Source organism: Puntigrus tetrazona, chromosome 5, assembly GCF_018831695.1.
Source record: "Puntigrus tetrazona isolate hp1 chromosome 5, ASM1883169v1, whole genome shotgun sequence".
In the NCBI taxonomy this organism is placed as follows: Eukaryota; Metazoa; Chordata; class Actinopteri; order Cypriniformes; family Cyprinidae; genus Puntigrus; species Puntigrus tetrazona.
This window is the reverse complement of record NC_056703.1, coordinates 32,737,603-32,759,896: the sequence shown is the minus strand read 5'-3', so window position 1 is coordinate 32,759,896 and position 22,294 is coordinate 32,737,603. Positions and strand designations below refer to the sequence as shown.

Genomic DNA, 22,294 nt, shown 5'->3' with positions numbered 1-22,294 from the left:
CATGACTTATTATTAACTTATTACAATACTGTATCTGCATTACTGTAACTATCTGTTGTTTTAATCAATCTAAACCATTCTATAACAACCACCAGTTTCACCATGCATCTTCCCTCTGATGTAATCTTGTTGTTTAAATGTTGTTTTATAATATAATAATATACTTATATAATATCATATAATAATCAATATAATATAATATATGTAATATCTCTACAGCAGAGTTTGGGGTTTTCCTGTGGAGTGATGAATCAATTTTAGCATAGGCTATCCTCTCTCTCTCTCTCTCTCTCTCTCTCTTTCTGTGTGTGTGTGTGTGTGTGTGTGTGTGTGTTCACGACTCGTCCTGATTTAATTTTGGGGGAATTTGTAGCCCATTCGATTCCAAATGACTATGAATTCAAATCTATGTAGGCTAATTACGCTGAATGAATGTCACTAATTAGACTGGTTAACTATCAAACTTAATTGAGATCTCCTTTGATTAGCCTGTTAGTGGAGAAAACAATGCCGATAATGCTTTGATGATTTCTTTGACGCAAACGTTCAGTTTCTATGAAAGAAAAGATAGCTCTGAATATGACAGTTTATGAATTCCTCAATTTCCGGAAGAACGGAGCTGGAGATTCCTGATATCCTCAAGGAGAACTCAAAGAAAAGAAGACATGAAAAGGACAGGACAGCTGTAGAAAAAGAGGGAATCTATCTGTTCATCTATCTATCTATCTATCTATCTGTCTGTCTGTCTGTCTGTCTGTCTGTCTATCTATCTATCTATCTATCTATCTATCTATCTATCTATCTATCTATCTGTCTGTCTGTCTGTCTGTCTGTCTGTCTATCATCTGTCTATCTATCTATCTGTCTGTCTGTCTGTCTGTCTGTCTATCATCTGTCTATCTATCTATCTATCTATCTGTCTGTCTGTCTGTCTGTCTATCTATCATCTGTCTATCTATCTATCTATCTATCTATCTATCTATCTATCTATCTATCTATCTATTGGTCTGTCTGTCTATCTATCTATCTATCTATCTATCTATCTATCTGTCTGTCTGTCTGTCTGTCTGTCTATCTATCATCTGTCTATCTATCTATCTATCTATCTATCTATCTATCTATCTATCTATCTATCTATCTATCTATCTATCTATCTATCTATCTATCTATCTATCTATCTATCTATCTGTCTGTCTGTCTGTCTGTCTGTCTGTCTGGGTTATACCATCTTGAATTTAAGGCGGATGAAAAAGAGGCCGAGAGGGATAGACTTATTTCTGTTGCATAAAGATCCTAATTCAAGTCATGTTAAAAATTATTAACTTAAAAAAATGGCTATAGCATCAGAAAGACGTTCAGTCTGCTAAACAGCAGTAGGTTACAGTGTACTACTTCAGTCCATCACAGCCTCGTTTTCATTCCTGTCAAAAAACAAACAAAAACATACGGCGCCTTGACTAATTAAATCTTAATTTCTGTTTATTCATATTTAATACCCGCCATAAAGTAGGGATATTAAGAATGGCCCTTCATCTCAAACTTTCCACCCAATCATCCTTCAGTCAGTGCTGTAGTATTTTATCGACCAGTCTCCCGTGTTGCTATATTGGTCAGAGTTACTGAAGCGAGCTCAAGTCCCCATCTGTGTAGATTAGACCATTATCCTCTTAACTCCGAGTGTCTCTGCCTTCTCTCCTCGCCGCTTCGCTCAAAAACGCCGTTAAATAAGACGAAACTTTCAGTCTGGGGCTGATTCGCGGACTTTGGACATCTGCTGCGGCGCTCCGTGAACGCTGAAGTTCTCCAGAGTTGATCTGAGGTGTGTGGGCTCCTGTGGGGCCGCGCTCGAGGAGCGCGTCTGATCTTCAGCAGACGGTAATCGCATCAGAGCGGCTTCACCGTGCCTGCGAAGACCTGCGACAGTCTGGATCGAAAAAAACAAAACAAAACGCCGCTTTTTTTATTCTCGGGGAGTTTAAAATGAGGAACAACCGCGTTTGAAGCTCAGACGGACGCGATCGGGATCTCGCAATCGTGAAGGATTGAAAATGCGCCTCCAGAAGAGAGTGATGGTGCTTCTTGCGTTGGTGTGGATGTGTGATTTCGCTCTTTGCGCAAGAAAGTCTAGTGCACGCAAGTCGGGTGAGTGTCGCTTTCGTCGCTCATTTTCTTTGTTGTGTAGAATTTAGTCGAATTTGTGCAGTGACCTCAAAACGCTGGACACGCATGAACATATCTAAATGCCATTGAATTAGAAAAATAGCTAATAGTCATTTTACACTTGTTCTACCATTTAAATGCTTTTTTGTAGCATGCTTTGGTTTAGAATTGTGCTATATTCTTATCTAACGCGCACATTAAGCATGCATTTGCTTTCTAAATACTTTTCGGAGCCTCTGCGTGTGCCACGATCCACTTGATGCATGCAGGGCGAATTTTTATTCTGTTCGGATGGATGGATGTACAGGTGATTTGTCACAGAGACGTCTGGGGTCACAGTCATACGGCAGGGTCAGCGCTGTATGGCACGTCCATATACCCTCCGGACGATCTCCTGCCCAATGCCCATGGCCAACAATTTGGAGTAATGAAAACCATCAGTCATTTCAGATAAACAAGCCCTCTGATAACTGACACTTCAGATGAAATGCTGCAAATTGGTGCTTGTCCCTTTGGTACCCTTGGGTATATGGGAATACTTAACCTTAATGCGCTTTTTAGTGGTATAGCCAAGGAACTGGGAACTATATTTACTTTGGTGGTCATGATTTATCGAAAGCCTAACAAATTCAAGCATATAGTAGTCGCATATACACTTGAATTTGTTAGTATAGACAGGTTAGGGCCAGAGCACAGGGTCAGTCGTCATTTCACGTTAGATCTTCAGGTTACTGCCCAAACTCTTTCTTTTATGAAAGTAGCAGGCTTGAAAGTGCACCTGCTGGACTATTAGAAGTTGGTCCGGGTAAATGTAATTTCCTTAAGTTTGATTGCATCATCCGTTGGAAAAGATATTTGCCTGGAGCCTTTTCACTTTAGTTTGTATTGACTCCGAGTTGTTAATGAAAATTAGACATTTTTGGTCTGAAGGCTCTTTTAAAAGTTTTCTTACCGTCACGCGCGCTTAAACATCAATTCCAATTCTGTTACTCGGTTTTGTGTTGCCTACAAATCCATACTTTAATGATATCTTTCTGGGGTGCTCTCAAATTAAAGATGCTGTTAAATCAAATCTGGTGGATTGTGGCTTTAGTTTGTGTCTGTTAGCTTTGAGCCCATCTATGTGCTTGTGTGCTGCTTAAAGCTGACGAAACAATAGGATGAGCTACTTCTGGCTAGCACTTGAAAGCTATAAGTCATCGGCTGATCAGAAAAGGCACGCTCTTATTTACTAGTATGCCAAGAGTAAAATATCAAATGAGGCTCTGCATTTTCCAAAATGTATAGCAACAAAGTATGTTGCATGAAATACTAAATCAATGCGATGCTTTCACCTTCCATTAATAGTGTGATGTATGAACCAGAAGTTAGATTTTTACCACTATTTTTAATAAACAGACAGCCCTTCGATGTTTCATGTTTAGAAGGAGGAAAGAAATACGCATTTATCGTGTTTTTCAAGCAATTGTATGTTTTATTTTCAGGACCGTGTATTTGAGTTCATTATTTGGCATTCATTTATTGCTGTCTGTGATTTATAGTGCCGTCTGATTCAGCTTTTAAGCTCAATAACGTGCTTTGTTTGCATGAGTTTCAATTCAGATCGGTTTGTTGGTTTATTTTCGGAAGGCATCATTATAATTGCGCCGCAAAAAACACCTGCAACTCGCGAGAGCACATGGGCCGCACATCATCAAAGAGTGTATTAGTCATACTCAGTCAAATTACTTGATATCTCTAATGACTACACAAACCTTTAAAGTAAATGTTTTGATGTGTGTGTTTTTTTTTTGAGAGAAAGCAAATGATCTGAAAGGAGAGAGAAGTGTGTTTGGAATAAATGCATCTTTAATGCAAGCTCTTCGAAATTGTCGGGGTGAGATGAAGACGGGCCGATCGGAAAGGATACCACAGATGCAGTATTCCTCTATCTGCGTTGATGGATGAAGCTAAAATGAGAGCAAGTTTTGTCTTTGAACCTGCAGTGGCTGTATGCTTCTCTGGCCATCAGGAGGATGATCGTGTGACGAGAGCTGCTGCGACATTCACGCACGCTCAACTGTCCATCGGCGCTGTAGGCATCAACTTTTCACTCAGAGAGAGAGATTTTAGGAACGACCTTGTCCACACGCATCATCGGAAATGCATCTCCGATCCGTCTGCTTTTGTTTAGATGTTTCTTCATTTGGTTCTTTCTTGTCATGACCTTTCAAATAGAAATAGTTCTCGCAAAAATGAAAATAAGCTGAAAATGTATTCCACCCCAGGCTGTAGATGTAGATCAGTTTGTTTCTTCATCAGATTCGGAGAGACGTAGCACTGCATCACTTGATCATCTGCAGTGAATGGGTGCCGTCAGAATCAGAGTTCAAAGGGCTGATAAAAACATTCAAATAATCCACAAGTACTGCACACCCCTCCAGTCCATCAAGCGAAGTCTCGTAAAGCGTAAAGAAATCCATCCTTAATGCAGTTTATCTTTAGACCGTCATTTCTGGCTAAAATATTAATCCATAATAACACCAACTCCAGTGAAAAAGCCCATCTCTTTCTCTCCTGATTCAGACCAGATGACTTTTTCATTGGAGGAAGCAATATTATGGATAGATGGTTTTCACGGTGCCGTGTAAGAACCATGTTAGGTTCAAAAAACATTTATCGTCCTCAATGTGACGAACCGTTTAATATTCTAAAGACACATTTTTATGCTCTAAAGTGCTTTTTGTCAAACGGAACGATTCTGTGGGTGTTAAAGATTCTTCATGAAATCATAGACACCAATGAAGCACCTTTATTCCTAGGAGTATTACTGTACATATAAACGACCGAATGCTAAAATGTTGATTTTGTGTCCTGTTGTTGCTGTCAGAGAGGTTGAGTCCACCGCTGGACATTCAGCTGGAGACGGTCAACTGCACAGCGTTTAGCGTTCGGTGGAAAATGCCCCGTAGACACGTCAGCACTATCACTGGCTACAAGGTACATGTTCCTCCAACCTTTTAAAATCATAAAATTGTGCTTCGACTATTAAATAAATAAATGAACAAACCAGTGTCACCCTGATAACTGCGTAGCGCACGGATTCCCTTGCTGCTCGCTTATTTAGTCAGGATTTGGTGTAGGCCGTATTTCCAGCAATATAGAGAATTCACTTTTAGCAACAGTCCCAGGACGTTCGAATTCCGAACGATCGCAATAAGTGCGTAAAGCAACGTAATAAAAACACAGCAGTATCTACCTGTGTCAATTTAGTAAATATGTGCCGAGGTTCATGGATTGAACAGGTGTTTTTTAGCACCACTGCGGTGAAACATGCAGAAAGGCAGATAAAAAGGTCTTCCTCAAAAAGTGCATGAAGGTACATAGACCAGGTTGACTACGTGTATGTTAGGTATATATCTATATATGTATCAGTTAACTATAATGACCCGGGGATGGTTTTTCCACTAATATATGAACCATACTGAAGTTTTATTTAATGCCGCTACTTCTCCTTTAATTACAGACAGAAGTGTTTACTAATTGACCTACTGTACATGTGTGAAGAAGAGAAGCGCTTTATCCTATTTGTCGAGACAGTTGGAGGTGTCTTCATCTCTGCTTGCTGTTAGGTTACTAACTGTCTCTGTGTTAACATGTTAATGCTGTAATGGTTGCTAATGGGATAAAACCCATCAGGTATCTGTCTGTTGCCAGATCGCACTTACAAGCCTCTCAAGGCTGTCTTGCTTTTCTTCAGATTTTTCCACATTAAAGCTGCATAGCTGTAGCTGCAGGAATGATCTGTGATGAGCGACGGGCCATTTTACGTTATGTTCATAAATGTTCATTTATTTATGTTATTGACCAGGTGTTTTACACGGAGATGAGGAATAATCGTCCAACTAGCAACGCTGTTGCCCTGGAAGTACCATTGAGTTTGGAAATGCTCACAACTGTATGTCCCACAGCTTTAGTATTAATAATAATATATTTTGCATTAATAATAATAATAATAATAATTGCATAATTATGTTTTATTTATTATATAAAGGCATTTACCTGTATATATTCGTAGAATAATTATAACATTATTGTATGTTTAATAATAACTAAATACTATTACATTTCTAATAAAAACATGAATCATATATGCATACTGTATAGTCAGACGATTTTATTTACATAATACATGTGTGTGTACTTATTGTGTATATATAAATACACACGTCATCTTTGTAGATTTAAATATATATATATATATATATATATATATATATATATATATATATATATATATATATATATATATATGTGTGTGTGTGTGTGTGTGTGTGTGTTGTGTGTGTTTGTGTGTGTATAGAGAGAGAGGCTTAAGTGTAATTTTAACACAGTTGAAATGAACTATTTGGTTTTATCTTGCAGGGACAGTTTGATGGCCAAGCCAGCTTTGTGAGTAGATGTTCTGTATCGGTTTCTCTGGTGATGACATATGGTGCTGTCTTGCATGCTAAGCTGTTCCCGTGTGTCTGTTAGGATGTGGTGATCGGGAACTTGAAGGTGGCCACGCAGTACCGTGTCAGTGTGGGGGCGTACGGCTGGGCAGGGGAGGGCCGACCCAGCATGCCCCGGGACATCGGCACTGGCTCTCTCGGTGAGCAGACAAATCCCAAAACATGCGTTATGATCAGCATTACTGTGCGTTTAGCTCATCCGGGTCTCTTATTTTGTAGAAAAGTGCATGCCTCCTGCGCCTCCGACCCAGCCTAAAGTGGTCCCAGTGTCAGACACAGAACTGGCCTTGTCTTGGCAGCATGGAGAGAGTGAAGGAAGTGCACCTGTGCTATACTTCCTTGTGGCGTATATCAGGTAATTAATCATAATGCACAGACAGACAGACAAATAGACAGATAGACAGACAGACAGACAGATAATAGATAGATAGATAGATAGATAGATAGATAGATAGATAGATAGATAGATAGATAGATAGATAGAAATATCAAAGATTTAAAAATTGCTTTTTTATTTAAGAAACATTTTCAAGCAATTTCAGGGACAAAGTCACATTGTGTTTATCTTCATTCATTATCTTTCAAAGAATGAGTTTTCTGCAAGTTCTTGAATGCATCTGTTGGCTTTGACTGATGTTTCTGCGTGTGATCTTTAGCCTGTCAAGCCCCGTATGTCCGTGTGACTCATGAAACTAATGCATTTCTGTGGTAGTTACTGTTCTAGAACACAACTAACCCATTCAGACCAGTTGAGCGGACAGTCCGCATGAGCACACACATCAAACCCAGCCACATCATACAACCCTCTGAATTCTTGCAAAATCACTGATGAGTGCCGTTCCTCTTTCTTCATTATTACAAATAATAGTGAAATCGTGGACACTGTTTGAAATGATAAAAATGGCAGTATATGACAATTACATAGTGACCAGAAATATGGGAAACAACGGAAAAGAGCTGATTCTTCATCTCAATTCCAGCTCTAATCACTTAAGACATTCATCCAGCATCTTCATGAAGTGCAACTTCTTGTCTTTTTAAAAGCATTATGTACATATACTGAATGCAACGCATTTGTTGTTTTAAATCAAATTATTAGCTTTGTAAAGAAGTTCATAAATCAGTTTATATGACTGCTGTTTATTTATAATTATATGTATTTGTCATATTAACATAAATCTTTAGATTAGTTGATTAATTACTGGGTTGCAGTAGTCTTAAATAAAGCTTTTCATTAACCTATTTTTATACTTAACTGTTATTAAAACTCAATTAGTTTAATTTAATGTCACCTAATAAACGTTAACTAATCTAAGATAAAATAAAAAATTATTTTATTTTCAAAAACTATTTCAGCTGGTTGTCAGGGCAACATTTCTAATTTTTATTATATGCTAATACTAATATATAAAAATGTATACAAACAAGTTTAAATAAAACCCCAAAACTAAAGTAAAGTGCTAAAAACAGAACAAAATTACTAAAACTTTAACTAAAATTTCACTGAAAAGATAAAAGATAAAAAGAATATATATATATATATATATATATATATATATATATATATATATATATATATAATGGATATCCTGTTGTACATTAGTGTGTAGTATATGTACACTTGTGTGTGAAATGAGCATGTTTGTAATCCTCACTGTTAATTATGCAACATGATTGTGGCACCGTATCCTCCAGCAGACTAGACTCACTCCCCCCAGAGACCGTCTGCTTCTCAGATTAACGACCTTTCACATAATCGCCACAATTAGCCTCTTTTTAACATAAACTACACAAAACTGCAGATGTGTTTAACGGCACTATCAATTCAGTGCATTTGCTGCTTGCAAACTACAATGTTTTCATTTATATGCACACACACACACACATAATTTTTAATTTCTAAATAGATACATAAGCATATAAGCATATAAAATTTGTCTTCATATTTTCTGAAAATAATCAAAATCATGTAGTAGAATTAGTGATACAAGTGCGTGTGTTGCAGGCCAGAGATGGACACTGAATGGATGTACATCAGAGAGCCAGTAGAGTCGAACTCTATGGTGCTCAAGGGTCTGCTTCCTGAGACGGAGTATCAGTTTGTCATCAGGGCTGTGAACGCGCACGGGATCAGTCCTCCCAGTGCCATTAACAACCCCGTGCGCACTCTCGGTGAGTTACAGCGCGGTCAGGACAGGACCTTATGAGACCCTCAGGTCTGCCTAATGTAACACACTATAACCATCGTTATAAAAGGGTCTAAATGACTATACTTAAGTGTGCGTTTGCATGGTTTATGTTGTGATTGTTATAGATCGGATACTCCTCAAAGGCTTGTTTGCATGCATGGTGCCTTGAAAGACCAGACTAATTAAATTAAGCATCTTAAAGCCTGTTCGTTTTGAGGAAGACACTCCTCTTTGTCACACAAACACCACAAGGAGGAAGATTACGGCTAGTTACCCGCCCCCAACCCTCCAGCAGACAGATTAAGAACAGAGACCCTCCAAACAAGAATTTGCTGCTTTAGTTTAGTTGGTTTAGTCATCCAACCGGTTGGATCCACCCAAAAACAACTGGATGCAGGCAACCACTGGTTTTGAAAGTGCATCAATTACATCAATTTCATGTAGTTTAAATTCCGATATAATACCTTAATTTGAATTGAGGTACAAAACAGAATGCAGAATTGAATATTCGGACATTTGCATTTAGTTTTTTATATTTCATATAAAAAAGATTTTAGTATTTTTGTGATTTTATACAGTATTATAAAATTTCTTAATATATTTTATATATATATATATATATATATTTGTAGCTTTTAGTAATTTTGCTTGTATTTGTTTTTAATATTTCTATATAGCTTTAATTTATTTTTTATTATTTATTGATTTCAGGAATTTTAGTACTTTTTTATTTTTAGATATTTACAATATTTTTTTAAGTTATTTGTTTTTTAAGTTATGTGTTTATTTTGTCATTTTACTTCAGCTTTTATTATTCAGTTAAATATTGAAAATTATTGAAATGATTGATTATTGAAAATTAAGGTTACGTTTATTAACAATGCTTTCCTCAGAAATCATGTCCTATGCTAATGTTTTTGAAAACACAATTCAGTAAGCTCCTCTTGTCATTCCAAATTCAAAACTGGTTGCATTCAAAATCTTGAAGTTTCTATTACATATATTGAAATGCATGAAAACATAATGATTTTTTCCTGATTACTGTATATACTTTGTATGAGGTCAGATAACAAATATACACTGCTTTATTTAAAAAAACCAAAAACAGGTTCATCAGATATAGGCAGTGGAGACTACGATGTTTTCGTCTCAAACTCTGACAGTAAAGATGAGGACGGGTTTGAAATCGATGACTCAGATTATGACGTCTTCATTGAGGAGGTGAGCCATCTTTTATGCTGGTAAAGAAACATATAAAAAGGTCACATTTTTACATTGAATGTGTAATTTAATCTTTCTGCCATTCATCTGCAGATAAAGTCGTTTCCTAGCGGTAAGAAAAGCGGCAGACGGTCTCAGCTCCGCTCCCGCGTCGGGACTCCCGGAAACGGAAATGTTATTTATAGGATGCGTACACCTGTTTCCCAAAATATCAGCTTCACTCCAACAGCAGCAACAGCATGGACCACATCAACAGCAGCTCCTGTAACCACAGCAACACTCACTAGCTCCTCCCCCAGGACCATCTCACCTGTTATACTGACAGGCTCCGCCCCCAGCACACCTCCTCCCGTGGTTCCTTCTCCCAGTCCGTCAATGACGCCGTGGAAAGACGAAAGACCCCGGGTCTATGACGTACCGTGTGACGAGACGGTCTGCCCTCCTGACAGCTTCTGCCTCAACGATTATGACACCGGAGGCTCTAGATGTCACTGCAACCTCGGCCGACAGGGAGACTTCTGCTCAGAGGGTGAGTTTGTTAACATGACAGAAGGAAATCAGTACATGCTGCATTTGATGTTTACTATTAACTGCCAACCAAAAATTTTTTTTTATGTTTTTGAGCTAATCGCCTCAAGGCCACAGTATATCAGTAAACAGTAATATTGTGAAATATTAATATATTTAAAAAAAAATAGTTTTCAGTGAATTTTCAGTGTCACATGATCAAGAAATCATTTTAATATAGTGATTTACTTTATGTGCTCAATTACTGATTCAGTTTTTGCTGCTTTATATATTTGTAGAAACTCTGATACATTTTTTTTTCATACTCTATGAATAGCATTTGTTGAAATATGTATATAAAATATGTCATAAATATCTTAATTTATTCATTTTTAACCAATTTACTACATCCAAGACAAATTATTAGTGTCTATTTTTAATTCATACCTACCCTGTACTTTGGAAAGGTAATGCATCGTAGTACTTCCAAAAATACGAAGCAGCACAGCCTCGGTGAGAATAATAGAAATCAGAAACATTAGAACAAGGAATTATTCCAGATGTTTGGCTATAAGATTATAGATATGTCAAATTACTGAGTGCGGGTCTATGCAACATTGTAGGTGATTTCACCATGTTGCTAACTTCCACTGGACTTATTTAATTTATTTACCTTGTACCAAATCTGCGAACTATCCCTTTCAATGATGCAACTTAGACCATGCCCCTTCACCAAAAGCCCACCCACTAAAAACATGCAAAACGAACATGCACAGACTGTTTCTGATTGGCTGGTGTTTGACTTTTTGTCTTTAAAAAGTGCAAACTGACTCTTTTCTGCAGTTTAGAGAATCTAGGGAGTGCAGCGAGGCAGCTGCGGTTTCCTTTGACTTCTTTTTCTTTGGTATCTGAAAAAAAAATCAGATAATCATTTAGAACGAATTATTGATGTTCGAAAATCAATTTCATGGTGCAATAGGCTTTCTTGCCTCTTTTTTGGTAGACATTACACAACCAGATGTTTTTTGAAGTTTAGTTTGATTTAATAAGATCTAAAACCTTTCAAATCTGCTAAACTCTTGTGGATCTCGGTCTCTCTCTCAGATGGGCGAATTTGTGTCTCTTTTCCTTTTTCATTTAATTTCTTCCTCCATCCCTCTCTCTCGGCTCTCTTGGGAGTGTGTAATCTTTGAGTGTGGAGTTATTCTCCTGGCATTTCTCGCTATGTCTAACCTTTTCAGAGCGAGTACAATAACATTCTAAATCAAGTTGACTCCACAGACAAGATATTGCTTTATTGTTGTAAGTCTCTCACAGTATTGCATATCAGTTTCAATATTTTTAAATGCAATATATGTTGTTCTGAAAATTGCAATTGTGTGAAATCTCACTATTCTAGTGAGCTGAACTCATTCGGCGTGTCAAAACATGGGTGATGGACCAATAATATACATGTATCTTATAGATCCTTTCAGTCTCTAGGACCCAAATATTTTGCATTTGTTCCAAACCCACCTGATCCTAAATTAATTTATATATTTGATCTATTTCCAAAGAGAAACCATTGGTCTGTCCAGATTTGATTGAATATTTATATCAGGGCGAAACGATAAGAAATATTTCTAGAGAAGCATGAAGATGTGACACTGAAGACTGGAATGACGATGCTGAAAAATCAGCTTTGCAAGGCAGTAATAAATTACATTTTAAAATGCATTACAATAGAAAACATGTATTTACAATTCCAATAATTTGTACTAATATTGCCGTTTTTAATGCATCAAATAAATGCAGCCCTGGTGAGCAGAAGAGACTTCTTTCAAATACATTTAATCTTTCCGACCCCAAAGCTTTGTCATAGAAGTCACAGAACTTTCATTTTGGATTAATTAGGGTTTGGGCTAAGGGTCATATGGATGTGGCTGTAGACCAACATGGCAGTGATGGACTGTGGGATTTGTGCCCAAGAGATGAAACATTCTGTAATCGCTGCACTGATGATGACGGGCCAGAAAGCTTGTCCAAACGGACCGAAAGGAATCATTTTCTGTGACCTTCAAGTCGTAGTGTTTGGATCTATAAACTCTGGAGACTGAAACGCACAGTATATGGAGGGTGTGAGCGTGTACAAGACAAGGATGTAAAAAAAAAACCAGCGTCACAGGAAGTGCTGTAAATGCTTCGATTTGTGTCTTACAGGTCTGACGGTAAATTTCCCCAAATTCTACGGCTACTCCCACATGACGTTTGAACCTCTTAAAAACTCTTATCAGAGCTTCCAGATCAGCCTGGAGTTTAAGGTAATCGCATGTACAGGCAGACTTTGATGCGTTTGAGAGGTTTTTGAGATCAGACGCTTATGAATGACTTCTTTGACCTCTCAGGCAGAGGCTGAGGACGGATTGCTGTTGTATTGTGGAGAAAATGAGCACGGTAGAGGAGATTTCACCTCCCTGGCCCTCGTACGGGGAAAACTACACTACAGGTATCTCTGATTTTAATGCAGTTCTTGCAAATTGTTAAATCTATATAATTTTATGCGATTAATTCACCTTATGCTGTTTCCAGTCAACCTCTGTTTTGTAGTTGATTTTCACCTTGGATGTTTTTTTGTATTTCAAAAGTAATCTATGCTTAAGGTTTGCATACAGGACCGTAATTTACTATCATACGCACGTAAATGTGTGTGTGTGTGTGTGTGTGTTTAGTATTGGATATTGGATTGTTTTTCCTTATTACCACCTGAAATTTACATACATTCCCACACACACACACACACACACACACACATATATATATATATATATATATATATATATATATATATATATATATATATATATATATTTTTTTTTTTTTTTCTTTCTGTGACTGTTTATTTTTTTTATCGTGATTCATTTCCATTTGTATTCATTTACGAATTATTATAATTTTGTAAGGTGAAACTATAATGTTTTTCACCTATAACATTTTTTGCCATCACTGTAATCGCATGCATTTCTGGTTTGACGTATGCTATGGAGAAATAATGATTAATTTCCGGGGGGTTTCGATTTTTTCCTCAATTAAATTGAATAGATTTTGTGATTAATAGTAACTGATGTTGAATCGGATGTTTACAGGTTTAACTGCGGTACGGGTGCAGCTCAGATCGTGAGTGACAGCTCTATTGTGGTTGGACAGTGGCACGCTGTCACAATATTTCGAGACGGCATGAATGGCTGGCTGAGATTAGACAACGACACACCGGTGTCGGGCCGTTCTCAGGTACGCATGCTTTCATACACAAACGCAACACAAAATTACAAAATAATAATGATTGGGGTGTTATGTGGCTGGGTTTGTGTCATGTACTCTACTGACCAATGAGCATCCAGGACTAGAACTGTCCTTTTTTATGAAATGCATCTCTTCTTTCTGTCTTTTAGGGTCAGTACACTAAAATAACTTTCCGTACGCCTTTGTTTTTGGGCGGAGCTCCGAATGCCTATTGGCTGGTGAGGGCAGTGGGCACCAATCGCGGCTTCCAGGGCTGCATGCAGAGTCTGACCGTCAACAGTAAAGCCATTGACATCCGACCCTGGCCTAAAGGAAATGCACTGAGTGGAGCAGACATCGGTTGGTTTGACATACCCCATACCTAGCGTCCGAGTACATTTGAAAAGCTTTATCTTTTGTTTTATGATGTTCAAATCAAATGTTGATGAACTTTGAAATCTGGGTCAGATGTTTTTTGGTTTGTTAATTAATTCACTCACCAAGGATGCATTAATACATTGTTATTGAGGCATTTTTAAATGTCAACGTCATGCTGGTGTCACTGTATATGTGTTCAAAGCATCTTCTCGTCTGTGTGTTTCAGGCGAGTGCAGTAACAGTGTGTGTGAGAAGGTCACCTGTGCTAATGGAGGAATCTGCTTTGCCAACCGCGCGGACGGCTTCATCTGCCTGTGTCCTCTGGGCTATAAAGGCTTCCTCTGCGAGGAGAGTGAGTCACACACACTGGCGTTTGCTGGTGTTCACAGACACACACACACACACACACAGTGGTTGCATGTTTTTTATACTATACAAACATTACTTTCTATCCCCTTAACCTACCCCTTACAAAAAGTCAGCATTTTTAAATTTAGAAAAGTTCTCATTTAAATATATTCATATATAGAGTGTTCTTTACCCACTTAAAGAGGACTTACATTATAATTACAGAAATGCTGATTCGATGCTCAAGAAAGATTTCTTATTATCATGTTCAAAACATTTAACATTTAATTTAAGATTATTACAAAGTATGGATTTTAATGGCCTTTTATTTTACAAACCTTATATTATCTGCAAGTACATTTTTAAAGTCAAATTTTGAGTCAACATTTAATATAGTTAAGTTAAATAATAAATATCACAGTGTTTCTAAAACACTGCAGTGCAAAAACATAAATGTATGTCTTGCAAAACTCCCACATAACACGTATGAACAATTGCAAATGTACTAGTAGTAATAAGAAATACAATCTACAGTTAACTGTCAAAATTTGTAAACATATTTGTAGTAAAAATGTATTTAAAAAAAAGTGTGACTAGGTCAGAAAACAGTAACTGCACGTTATTTTTCAGGATCCACCAAATACAGTCAGTCGCATTTGTGTGTCATTACCTGAGTTCGTATTTCTTAAAGGAACACGTATTTCTTAAAAGGAGCCAGTGGTACAGCAGCAAAGTTCCTTGATTATTACACCGGAATGAGAGTAAAGTTCCTAGTTAAATCAGTCTAAAAAAATCACAACTTGAAAAATATTGAAACCCTTTGGTCATTTTTGAGCATGATGCTAACAGTCTAATCAGATTCAATGATCTGTGCTAAGCTAAAGGTGCTACCGCTAGACCCAGAGATCGACCGAATGGATTCAAAAACGGTAAAACTCACCCGTTTAACTGTAGGGGAGTTGGAAAATGAGCCTATTTGCAAAAAAAGTGTCATGTTCCTTTAATAAACACCTCTCGTTTCAGGTTTCCTGCTGTCTCTACCCCAGTTTAACGAGAGCATGTACTCGTACGCCAGCGCCCCCTGGCCTCAGCCCTCCCACAACTACCTGTCTTTCATGGAGTTTGAGATGACCTTCCAGCCGACCAATCCTGACGGCACGCTGCTCTACACCGACGATGCAGCTAGTCGTGATTTCCTGTCAATCAGCCTGGTGGCAGGATACGTGGAGTTCCGCTTCGACTGCGGCTCAGGAGCTACAGTGATCAGGTGGAGTGTGAAGTGAAGCGTTAAACCTTTGAGCTTCTTCCCATTTTGGCAGATGTCTTTAAATCAGCCGTTAAATATCCTGTAAGGACCGGAAACAATATCATTGCCTCTGTTGGCAGGAGCGAAGAGGCCGTTGCTATGGACGTGTGGCACGAGTTGCGTGTCTCTCGTACGGCAAAAAATGGCATTTTGCAGGTAGACAACCAGAGACCAGTGGAAGGCATGGCAGAGGTGAACAGTTTTATATTATTATAAAACATTTACACTACTGTACAAAAGTTGGGGTCAGTAAATTTTTTTAGATTTTAAAATATTTTATAGTCAACGTAGCAGCATTTATTTGATCATAATTGATGTGAAAATGCCATCAAAATTAAATTAAATATTTTTAAAATTAAATATATTTTCAATACATTTTTATGTTTTAATATGTAATTTATTTCTGTGATGCAAAGTTGATTTTCAGCACCACATGATTCTTCAGAAATCATTCTAATTTGCTACTCAGAAATATTTGTATTTTTAATTATTTTGTTAGTTTAAATTAAAAAGAATTTCTCTGTATTTTTGTATTTTATTTTTCATTTTTGTGCGTTCCAATTAATCTCAACCAAACTGCAGTTAGGATATTTTAACTAGGTTAAAAAAAACGAACAACCCCATTTAAAACGTACAATTAAAATATGATAACAATAAATATTTTTTATTATTTTATTAAGTGCACATAATTTCCCTTAATGACAGTTTAAAAATAGACTTTTCACCTAATATAGGTTTTTGAACATCAGAACTAAATGCATAATACAAGGGATCTGTATGCTTTCATATTCATTTATTTGTATATATAGTTTATTGTATAACGACAATAATACTCTTTGTCTCTCTTTCTTTCTCTCTCAGGGTGCATTTACACAGATAAAGTGTAGTTCTCCTCTCTATATTGGAGGAGTCCCTAATTATGATATTACTAAGACGAGCGCTGGGGTCCTGAGACCCTTCAGTGGAACGGTGCAGAAGGTACTAGACCTGTAGAAACTACAGACACGCAATGCACAGCAACATTAACAAATAATCATGTGGTGTTAATGCAATATGGGATTGAAGATGCTGCTCAAAGCTGCAGTCGAATTTCGTGCTGCAACACCTGACAGTCTGCAGACCCACATGCAGATTTAATGTTTGTTGTGTTATAATTTTGAATCTTTCCTCCTGACCAGATCAGTCTGAATGACCGCACTATAGAGCTGAACCCCGGTCAGGCTTTTGGGGTGAACGTGTTGAACGCACATCACCCGTGTGTGGAGAACCCGTGCGCTAACGGAGGAACGTGTAGGCCGAAGTGGGACGGATACGACTGTGACTGTGCGCTTGGGTATGATGGGAAACACTGTCAGAAAGGTGAGAAAACAAACAGCTCTAAGGCACGGGTGCTCCTGAAGATCTGCCGTCTACAGTTTAGCTGCAATTTTAATCACACAAACCTATAGCCGTAATCCAGAGATAAATTTAGAATGGAATCTTTAATCCATAATTCTCATGCAATTATTGCCAAATGCTTTAAAGATTAAATATGCAGAACTATACAGTATTTTAATCCAAAAGTAGCCAAAACTGCCATAATACTTATCTTACTATTTCAAGGTATGCAAATTTCCGCTATAAAATTATTTTTAAGTGAAGACTGAAACTACTAAAATACTGAAAAATAATTTTGGTCGTCACAAAAAAATCTTAAAAATTAGAAATGTTGCCTTTATTTAACTAAAATTATTTTAATATTACCAAAAAAAATAAAGCAAAAATAACAATTATTTACAGCTATATAGAAAGTATTAATTCTATTTGAATAATATATGTTAGTATTGTTTGTAAACTTTAATGTTTTATACTTAATGACAAAAGCATATTAAAAAATTACAAAAACTTGATTTACCAAAAATAAAAGTTAAACAGAAATAAAAAAATAAAATAAAACGATACCGTGTCTCAGAATGCAGTGCATTTAATCTTCCATACCTGTTATGACTCCTCTTTTTAAATATGAAATTAGATAAAAATGCGAAAAACTACATAAATTAAAAATGAGTATTTTAGTTGAAGCTACACTCTGCAGGAAGGCAGATCTCCAGGAGCGAGACTGAGCGCAAAGTGAAAACTTTCCTTCACTAGCATTGCTTGGTTTTAGACTGAGATGTCACTCTGATGTTCTTTGCAGACTTCTTCCATAACACTTCAAAATCTTTCTTAAGCTTCTTTTATTCTGTTTTGTGCTCTCACTGTGCAGAATGTGGGAATTATTGCTTAAACAGTAAGTACCGGAGGCAGAATCTCACGTCTGCTCTCTAATGAGAAAGGCTTTAGTGTATTTATGTGTGCTGCCATCTAGTGAATGAAACAGAGCTGTCTTTGTCTTTTGCTGTATCAGCTGTCACTGAGTCTATCGAGATCCCTCAGTTCACTGGACGCAGCTATCTGACGTACGACAACAGAGATATCCTCAAAAGGTAGAGTACTTTTGCTTGTATGCTCTATAATTGCGCTCTAATCAATAGAGCGGTTTAGTCCCTGCACGCATTTTCAGCCGTCTTGGTTCTAGAAGTATTTGTTACATATTTATTTTCAAATAAGGATTTTCAAGAAGTCTTTGCTAATGCATTATACGACGTGAGCTAACCTAACCGGGTACGAGGTCAATACAGAATTGGATTTTAAGTAAAAAAGTATTTGAAAATCAAACAAATTTTTTTTTAACTCTTTTAGGAAGGAAAGAACTACAATTCATTGAAGCAATGCAAATTACATTCAAATTAAAAACAAAGGTGAAATATAACATTTTAAAGTTGTTGATTATAGCTATAAAAACAATAGTTTTATGCAAAATGTGCATTATACCGTTTGAGCTGCTGCATGGGAAAGTGTGTTTTTGGAATTTTGCACAGCATCATGGGTAATGTAGTTTTTTCACCTTAAATTCCACTTTTCAATTAAGTCATTTTAAATAATGCAAACAGACATCTTGATCAAAAGCATATACAGTATCATTGATTAACAGCCTTGGAGCTCAAAGCAGGCCTGTCTTTAAAAGGTAAACATCTGTTACCCAAAGGACAAACTGAATGGTTTTAATTTCCAAACAGCACTATGTGAAGATTTAGTTTTTTCTGTACATGCTCATACAATGGTGTGTGTCTCTGCAGGGTATCAGGTTCCAGAACAAACATGTTCATGCGTTTTAAGAGCACTTCTAAAGACGGTCTTTTACTGTGGCGAGGGGACAGTCCAATGAGAGCCAACAGTGACTATCTGTCTCTGGGCCTTCAAGACGGAGCGCTCATTTTCAGGTAAAACAACATATCCGTGTGAAGGTGCTTAAAGGCATGACGTTTACATTTATATGTCAGACAAGATCCTCCTAACATCTCTTATCTCTCTACAGTTATAATCTTGGTAGCGGGGCCGGCGCTGTGGTCATTAATGGCACGTTTAGTGACGGCAAATGGCACAGAGTGAAGGCTGTCAGGTCAGACGTTTGCCATCAAAAGTCTCTCTTTATCAAAATATCACATAATTCATGTTTTTTTTTTTTTTTTTTTTGTCAAAGCAGTTTAAAAGTAAATCCTACATCTAATGTCATTCGATTTGCACCTGCTGCAATTTTCTCAGTTTAACGTTTTTTTTCTCTGTTTGAAGGGATGGACAGTCTGGAAAACTAACCGTCGATGATTACGGAGCTAAAACCGGCAGATCTCCTGGAAAGATGAGACAGCTGAACATCAATGGTGACCTTTACATTGGTAAGAATAAACACAATCATGAAGTTGATTGTAATGTAATGAAGATGATGATAACGACAATAGATGCTCATGCAAGACTGTATATAAAATAAAGTTGGAATGAAAAACACTACCATTCAGATGTTTTTTTAATGCATTCTGTTATACAGCAAAAATGCATTCAATTTGTTTACAAGCAACTGTAAATGCATTTTTTAATGTTCAAAATATATTTGCTTTGCCGTTTATTTTGAATCTTCTTTTCATGACTGAATTCTGAAACGGTTTTGATAAAAAAAAATAAATAAAAAAATATGAAGCAGTGCACCTATTTTCAGCATTTCATACGTTTCTTAAGCAGAAAAAGAATATTCGAAGAAACAATTTCTGAAAAATCGCGTGACGCTAAAGTGGTGATATTTCAGCGTCGCAGGAATGAATTACATTTCGAAGACTATTCAAAAAGAAAATTATTTCGAATCGCAATAATTTCACTGTTCTTGCTGATCCAGTAAATGCAGCAGTGGTGAGCAATCTTCAAAAAGAAAAAAAAAAACATCGCCAAACGTTGAATGGTAGTGTGTGTGTGTACGTGTATCTGTCTGGTTCTGTTGGTAATTTGATGTCAAACGTCTCCAGGTGGGATGAAGGAGATTGCGTTGCACACTAACAGGCAGTACATGCGAGGTTTAGTGGGATGCATTTCTCATTTCACTCTGGCCACGGACTACCATCTGTCTCTGGTTGACGATGCAGCTGACGGCAAAAACATCAACACCTGCACCAACTGAACACCTCGGAAACACCAGCTACGGATCTCCAACATCTGTGACCCGAGAACAACATCATCGAAATAACAGCAAAACCAGGAACACCGTCATCACTGACCTCCGAGAAGCAACGGAGACATCTGCAGTTGCAGCCAAAACGAATAAACCCCCCGTTCAGCCCTTCGAGACGATCGTAGCTTGTCAACAGTGAGCTGTAACGTAATAACAGAGCCAAACCTACAGCATTCAGATTGGAACCTTGTAAATGTCTTGAGATGAGGATGAAAGTGTTTTCCATTATACACCAAATTCCTGCACCACCAGCAAGAGTCGGGCGTTTTTTTCTTTAACTTCTGCACTCGGTGTAATAACGAAACAGTTTTCAAAAAATGAGCATCTCGGTAAATAAATGTTAGCTCGGAGGTTGCTTGCGCATCATGCGACAATTGATCTTTTAAATCATACTCAATAGTCACACATAAGCATATTTATACGCCAAACTGTGTATGTTTTCACATCTACAAGCCCTTTTTTATGGCACTTACTGTATGATTCTGCAACCACTTCTTGTTAGTCAGATGGGTCCTCTTGTGTTACTCTCTACAAGGGCAAAGATGAGAGGCAAATGTATTTATATGATTATTGCTTTTTTTATACCATTAATTTTGAATCAGTATTCAAACCCACGAGTTTATAGAGAAAGATGGTTGTGATAAATAGCTGTCACGTAGTGTAGTAAACTTCTCTCTTTTGAGGTAATGTTTGCACTGTGAGGTCTTAGGCTGCTAGTGGTGGAAGGACAAAGTGATATGATTTATTTTTTTTTTTTTTTGTATCAGAGGTTTCTCTTTAACGTCTCTGCCTCTCTTTTCCTTCTAGCTACACTCTTTTATGAATCCCAAAGACTCTTTTATAGCTGCCGTAGCTCTTTATTTTTGTTCGTGTAAGTTAATGGATGTCTGCAAAAAATTGCATCTCTTAATTTTTTCTGCCTTGATGTTTTAAAAGCCTATCATTTTGCCATCAAAAACGTGACTTATTGATTTCATTAAATAAAAAGAATGTCAGACGCATTTTATGCGGGTGTATCTTTAAATATATAGGTTGTGACGAACCTCAAATAACCCGTTTGTGACTAAAATTAGCAGGAAAGTAAGAATAAAATATTTTATGAAATGTTCTTCACCTTTAATGTCATTCAATAGAGTGTATTTAGTTATATTAGCTATATATTGTATACGGTTTAATTATGATTCTTTTTTTTTCTTTTTTCCTTTTTATTTAATCGATGATATAGCTACAGTATGTTGGCTGTTCCTAAGCCAACATATATTTTTTTGACCCTGGAACAACATTTTAATCCAAAAATTTTGTCTTGACCATATCGCACCCAAATTTAAGATCATTCAGGCATCACTCAGGTTAAGGAAAATATAAATCGGTTCTTCAAATCTGATTGGCCAATCAAAATGTCGTTCCAGGGTCAACATGATGTTAATCCAGGAACATGTCCAACATATTCATCCTCAATAAATATCTGATTCGAAACGAGAGATGACATTTTATCGATGGTCCATCACCTGAGACTCGCAGAAAGCTCTTCGTTTTTTAAACACTAGATGTCAGCAAAAGATTTCTGAGAAAATCAAAGATTAAGCCCATTCAGTTATTTTTTGTGATTATAGGCTATTATTAGTGATGTCCGTGTTTCAGATCTCCTGCTTACATTAAACTGTCTGTGGTCACAGTAGATTCTGATGTATTTAATTCATCTGCGATTATAAACGGAAATTCATAACTCTACATTTTAACCCCTCTATTTTAAGTTGCATTTTTGACCTAAACCCAAATTTGTTCTCGGACAAAGACCATTATTTGGGCTGATAAATGAGGGTTTTGAAACAAGCAAGCCATAAGAGTATTGATATCA

At 37.0% G+C, this 22,294-nt stretch overlaps 1 protein-coding gene across 1 annotated transcript; it reads left to right on the top strand.

Annotated features, from left to right (window-relative positions):
• Positions 1–2,027: 2,027 nt before the first annotated feature.
• LOC122345737 (pikachurin) lies at positions 2,028–21,480 on the top strand. Its single transcript, XM_043240162.1, has 24 exons — positions 2,028–2,142; positions 5,030–5,139; positions 6,011–6,097; positions 6,565–6,591; positions 6,676–6,793; positions 6,873–7,008; positions 8,659–8,825; positions 9,951–10,063; positions 10,157–10,592; positions 12,770–12,870; positions 12,955–13,055; positions 13,693–13,837; positions 13,999–14,188; positions 14,433–14,558; positions 15,578–15,821; positions 15,941–16,052; positions 16,722–16,838; positions 17,039–17,219; positions 18,106–18,129; positions 18,247–18,325; positions 19,019–19,162; positions 19,258–19,341; positions 19,512–19,615; positions 20,234–21,480. The coding sequence occupies exons 1-24, from the start codon at positions 2,049–2,051 to the stop codon at positions 20,383–20,385; spliced, it is 3,192 nt and encodes a 1,063-aa protein (XP_043096097.1). The 5' UTR covers positions 2,028–2,048; the 3' UTR covers positions 20,386–21,480.
• Positions 21,481–22,294: the final 814 nt, after the last annotated feature.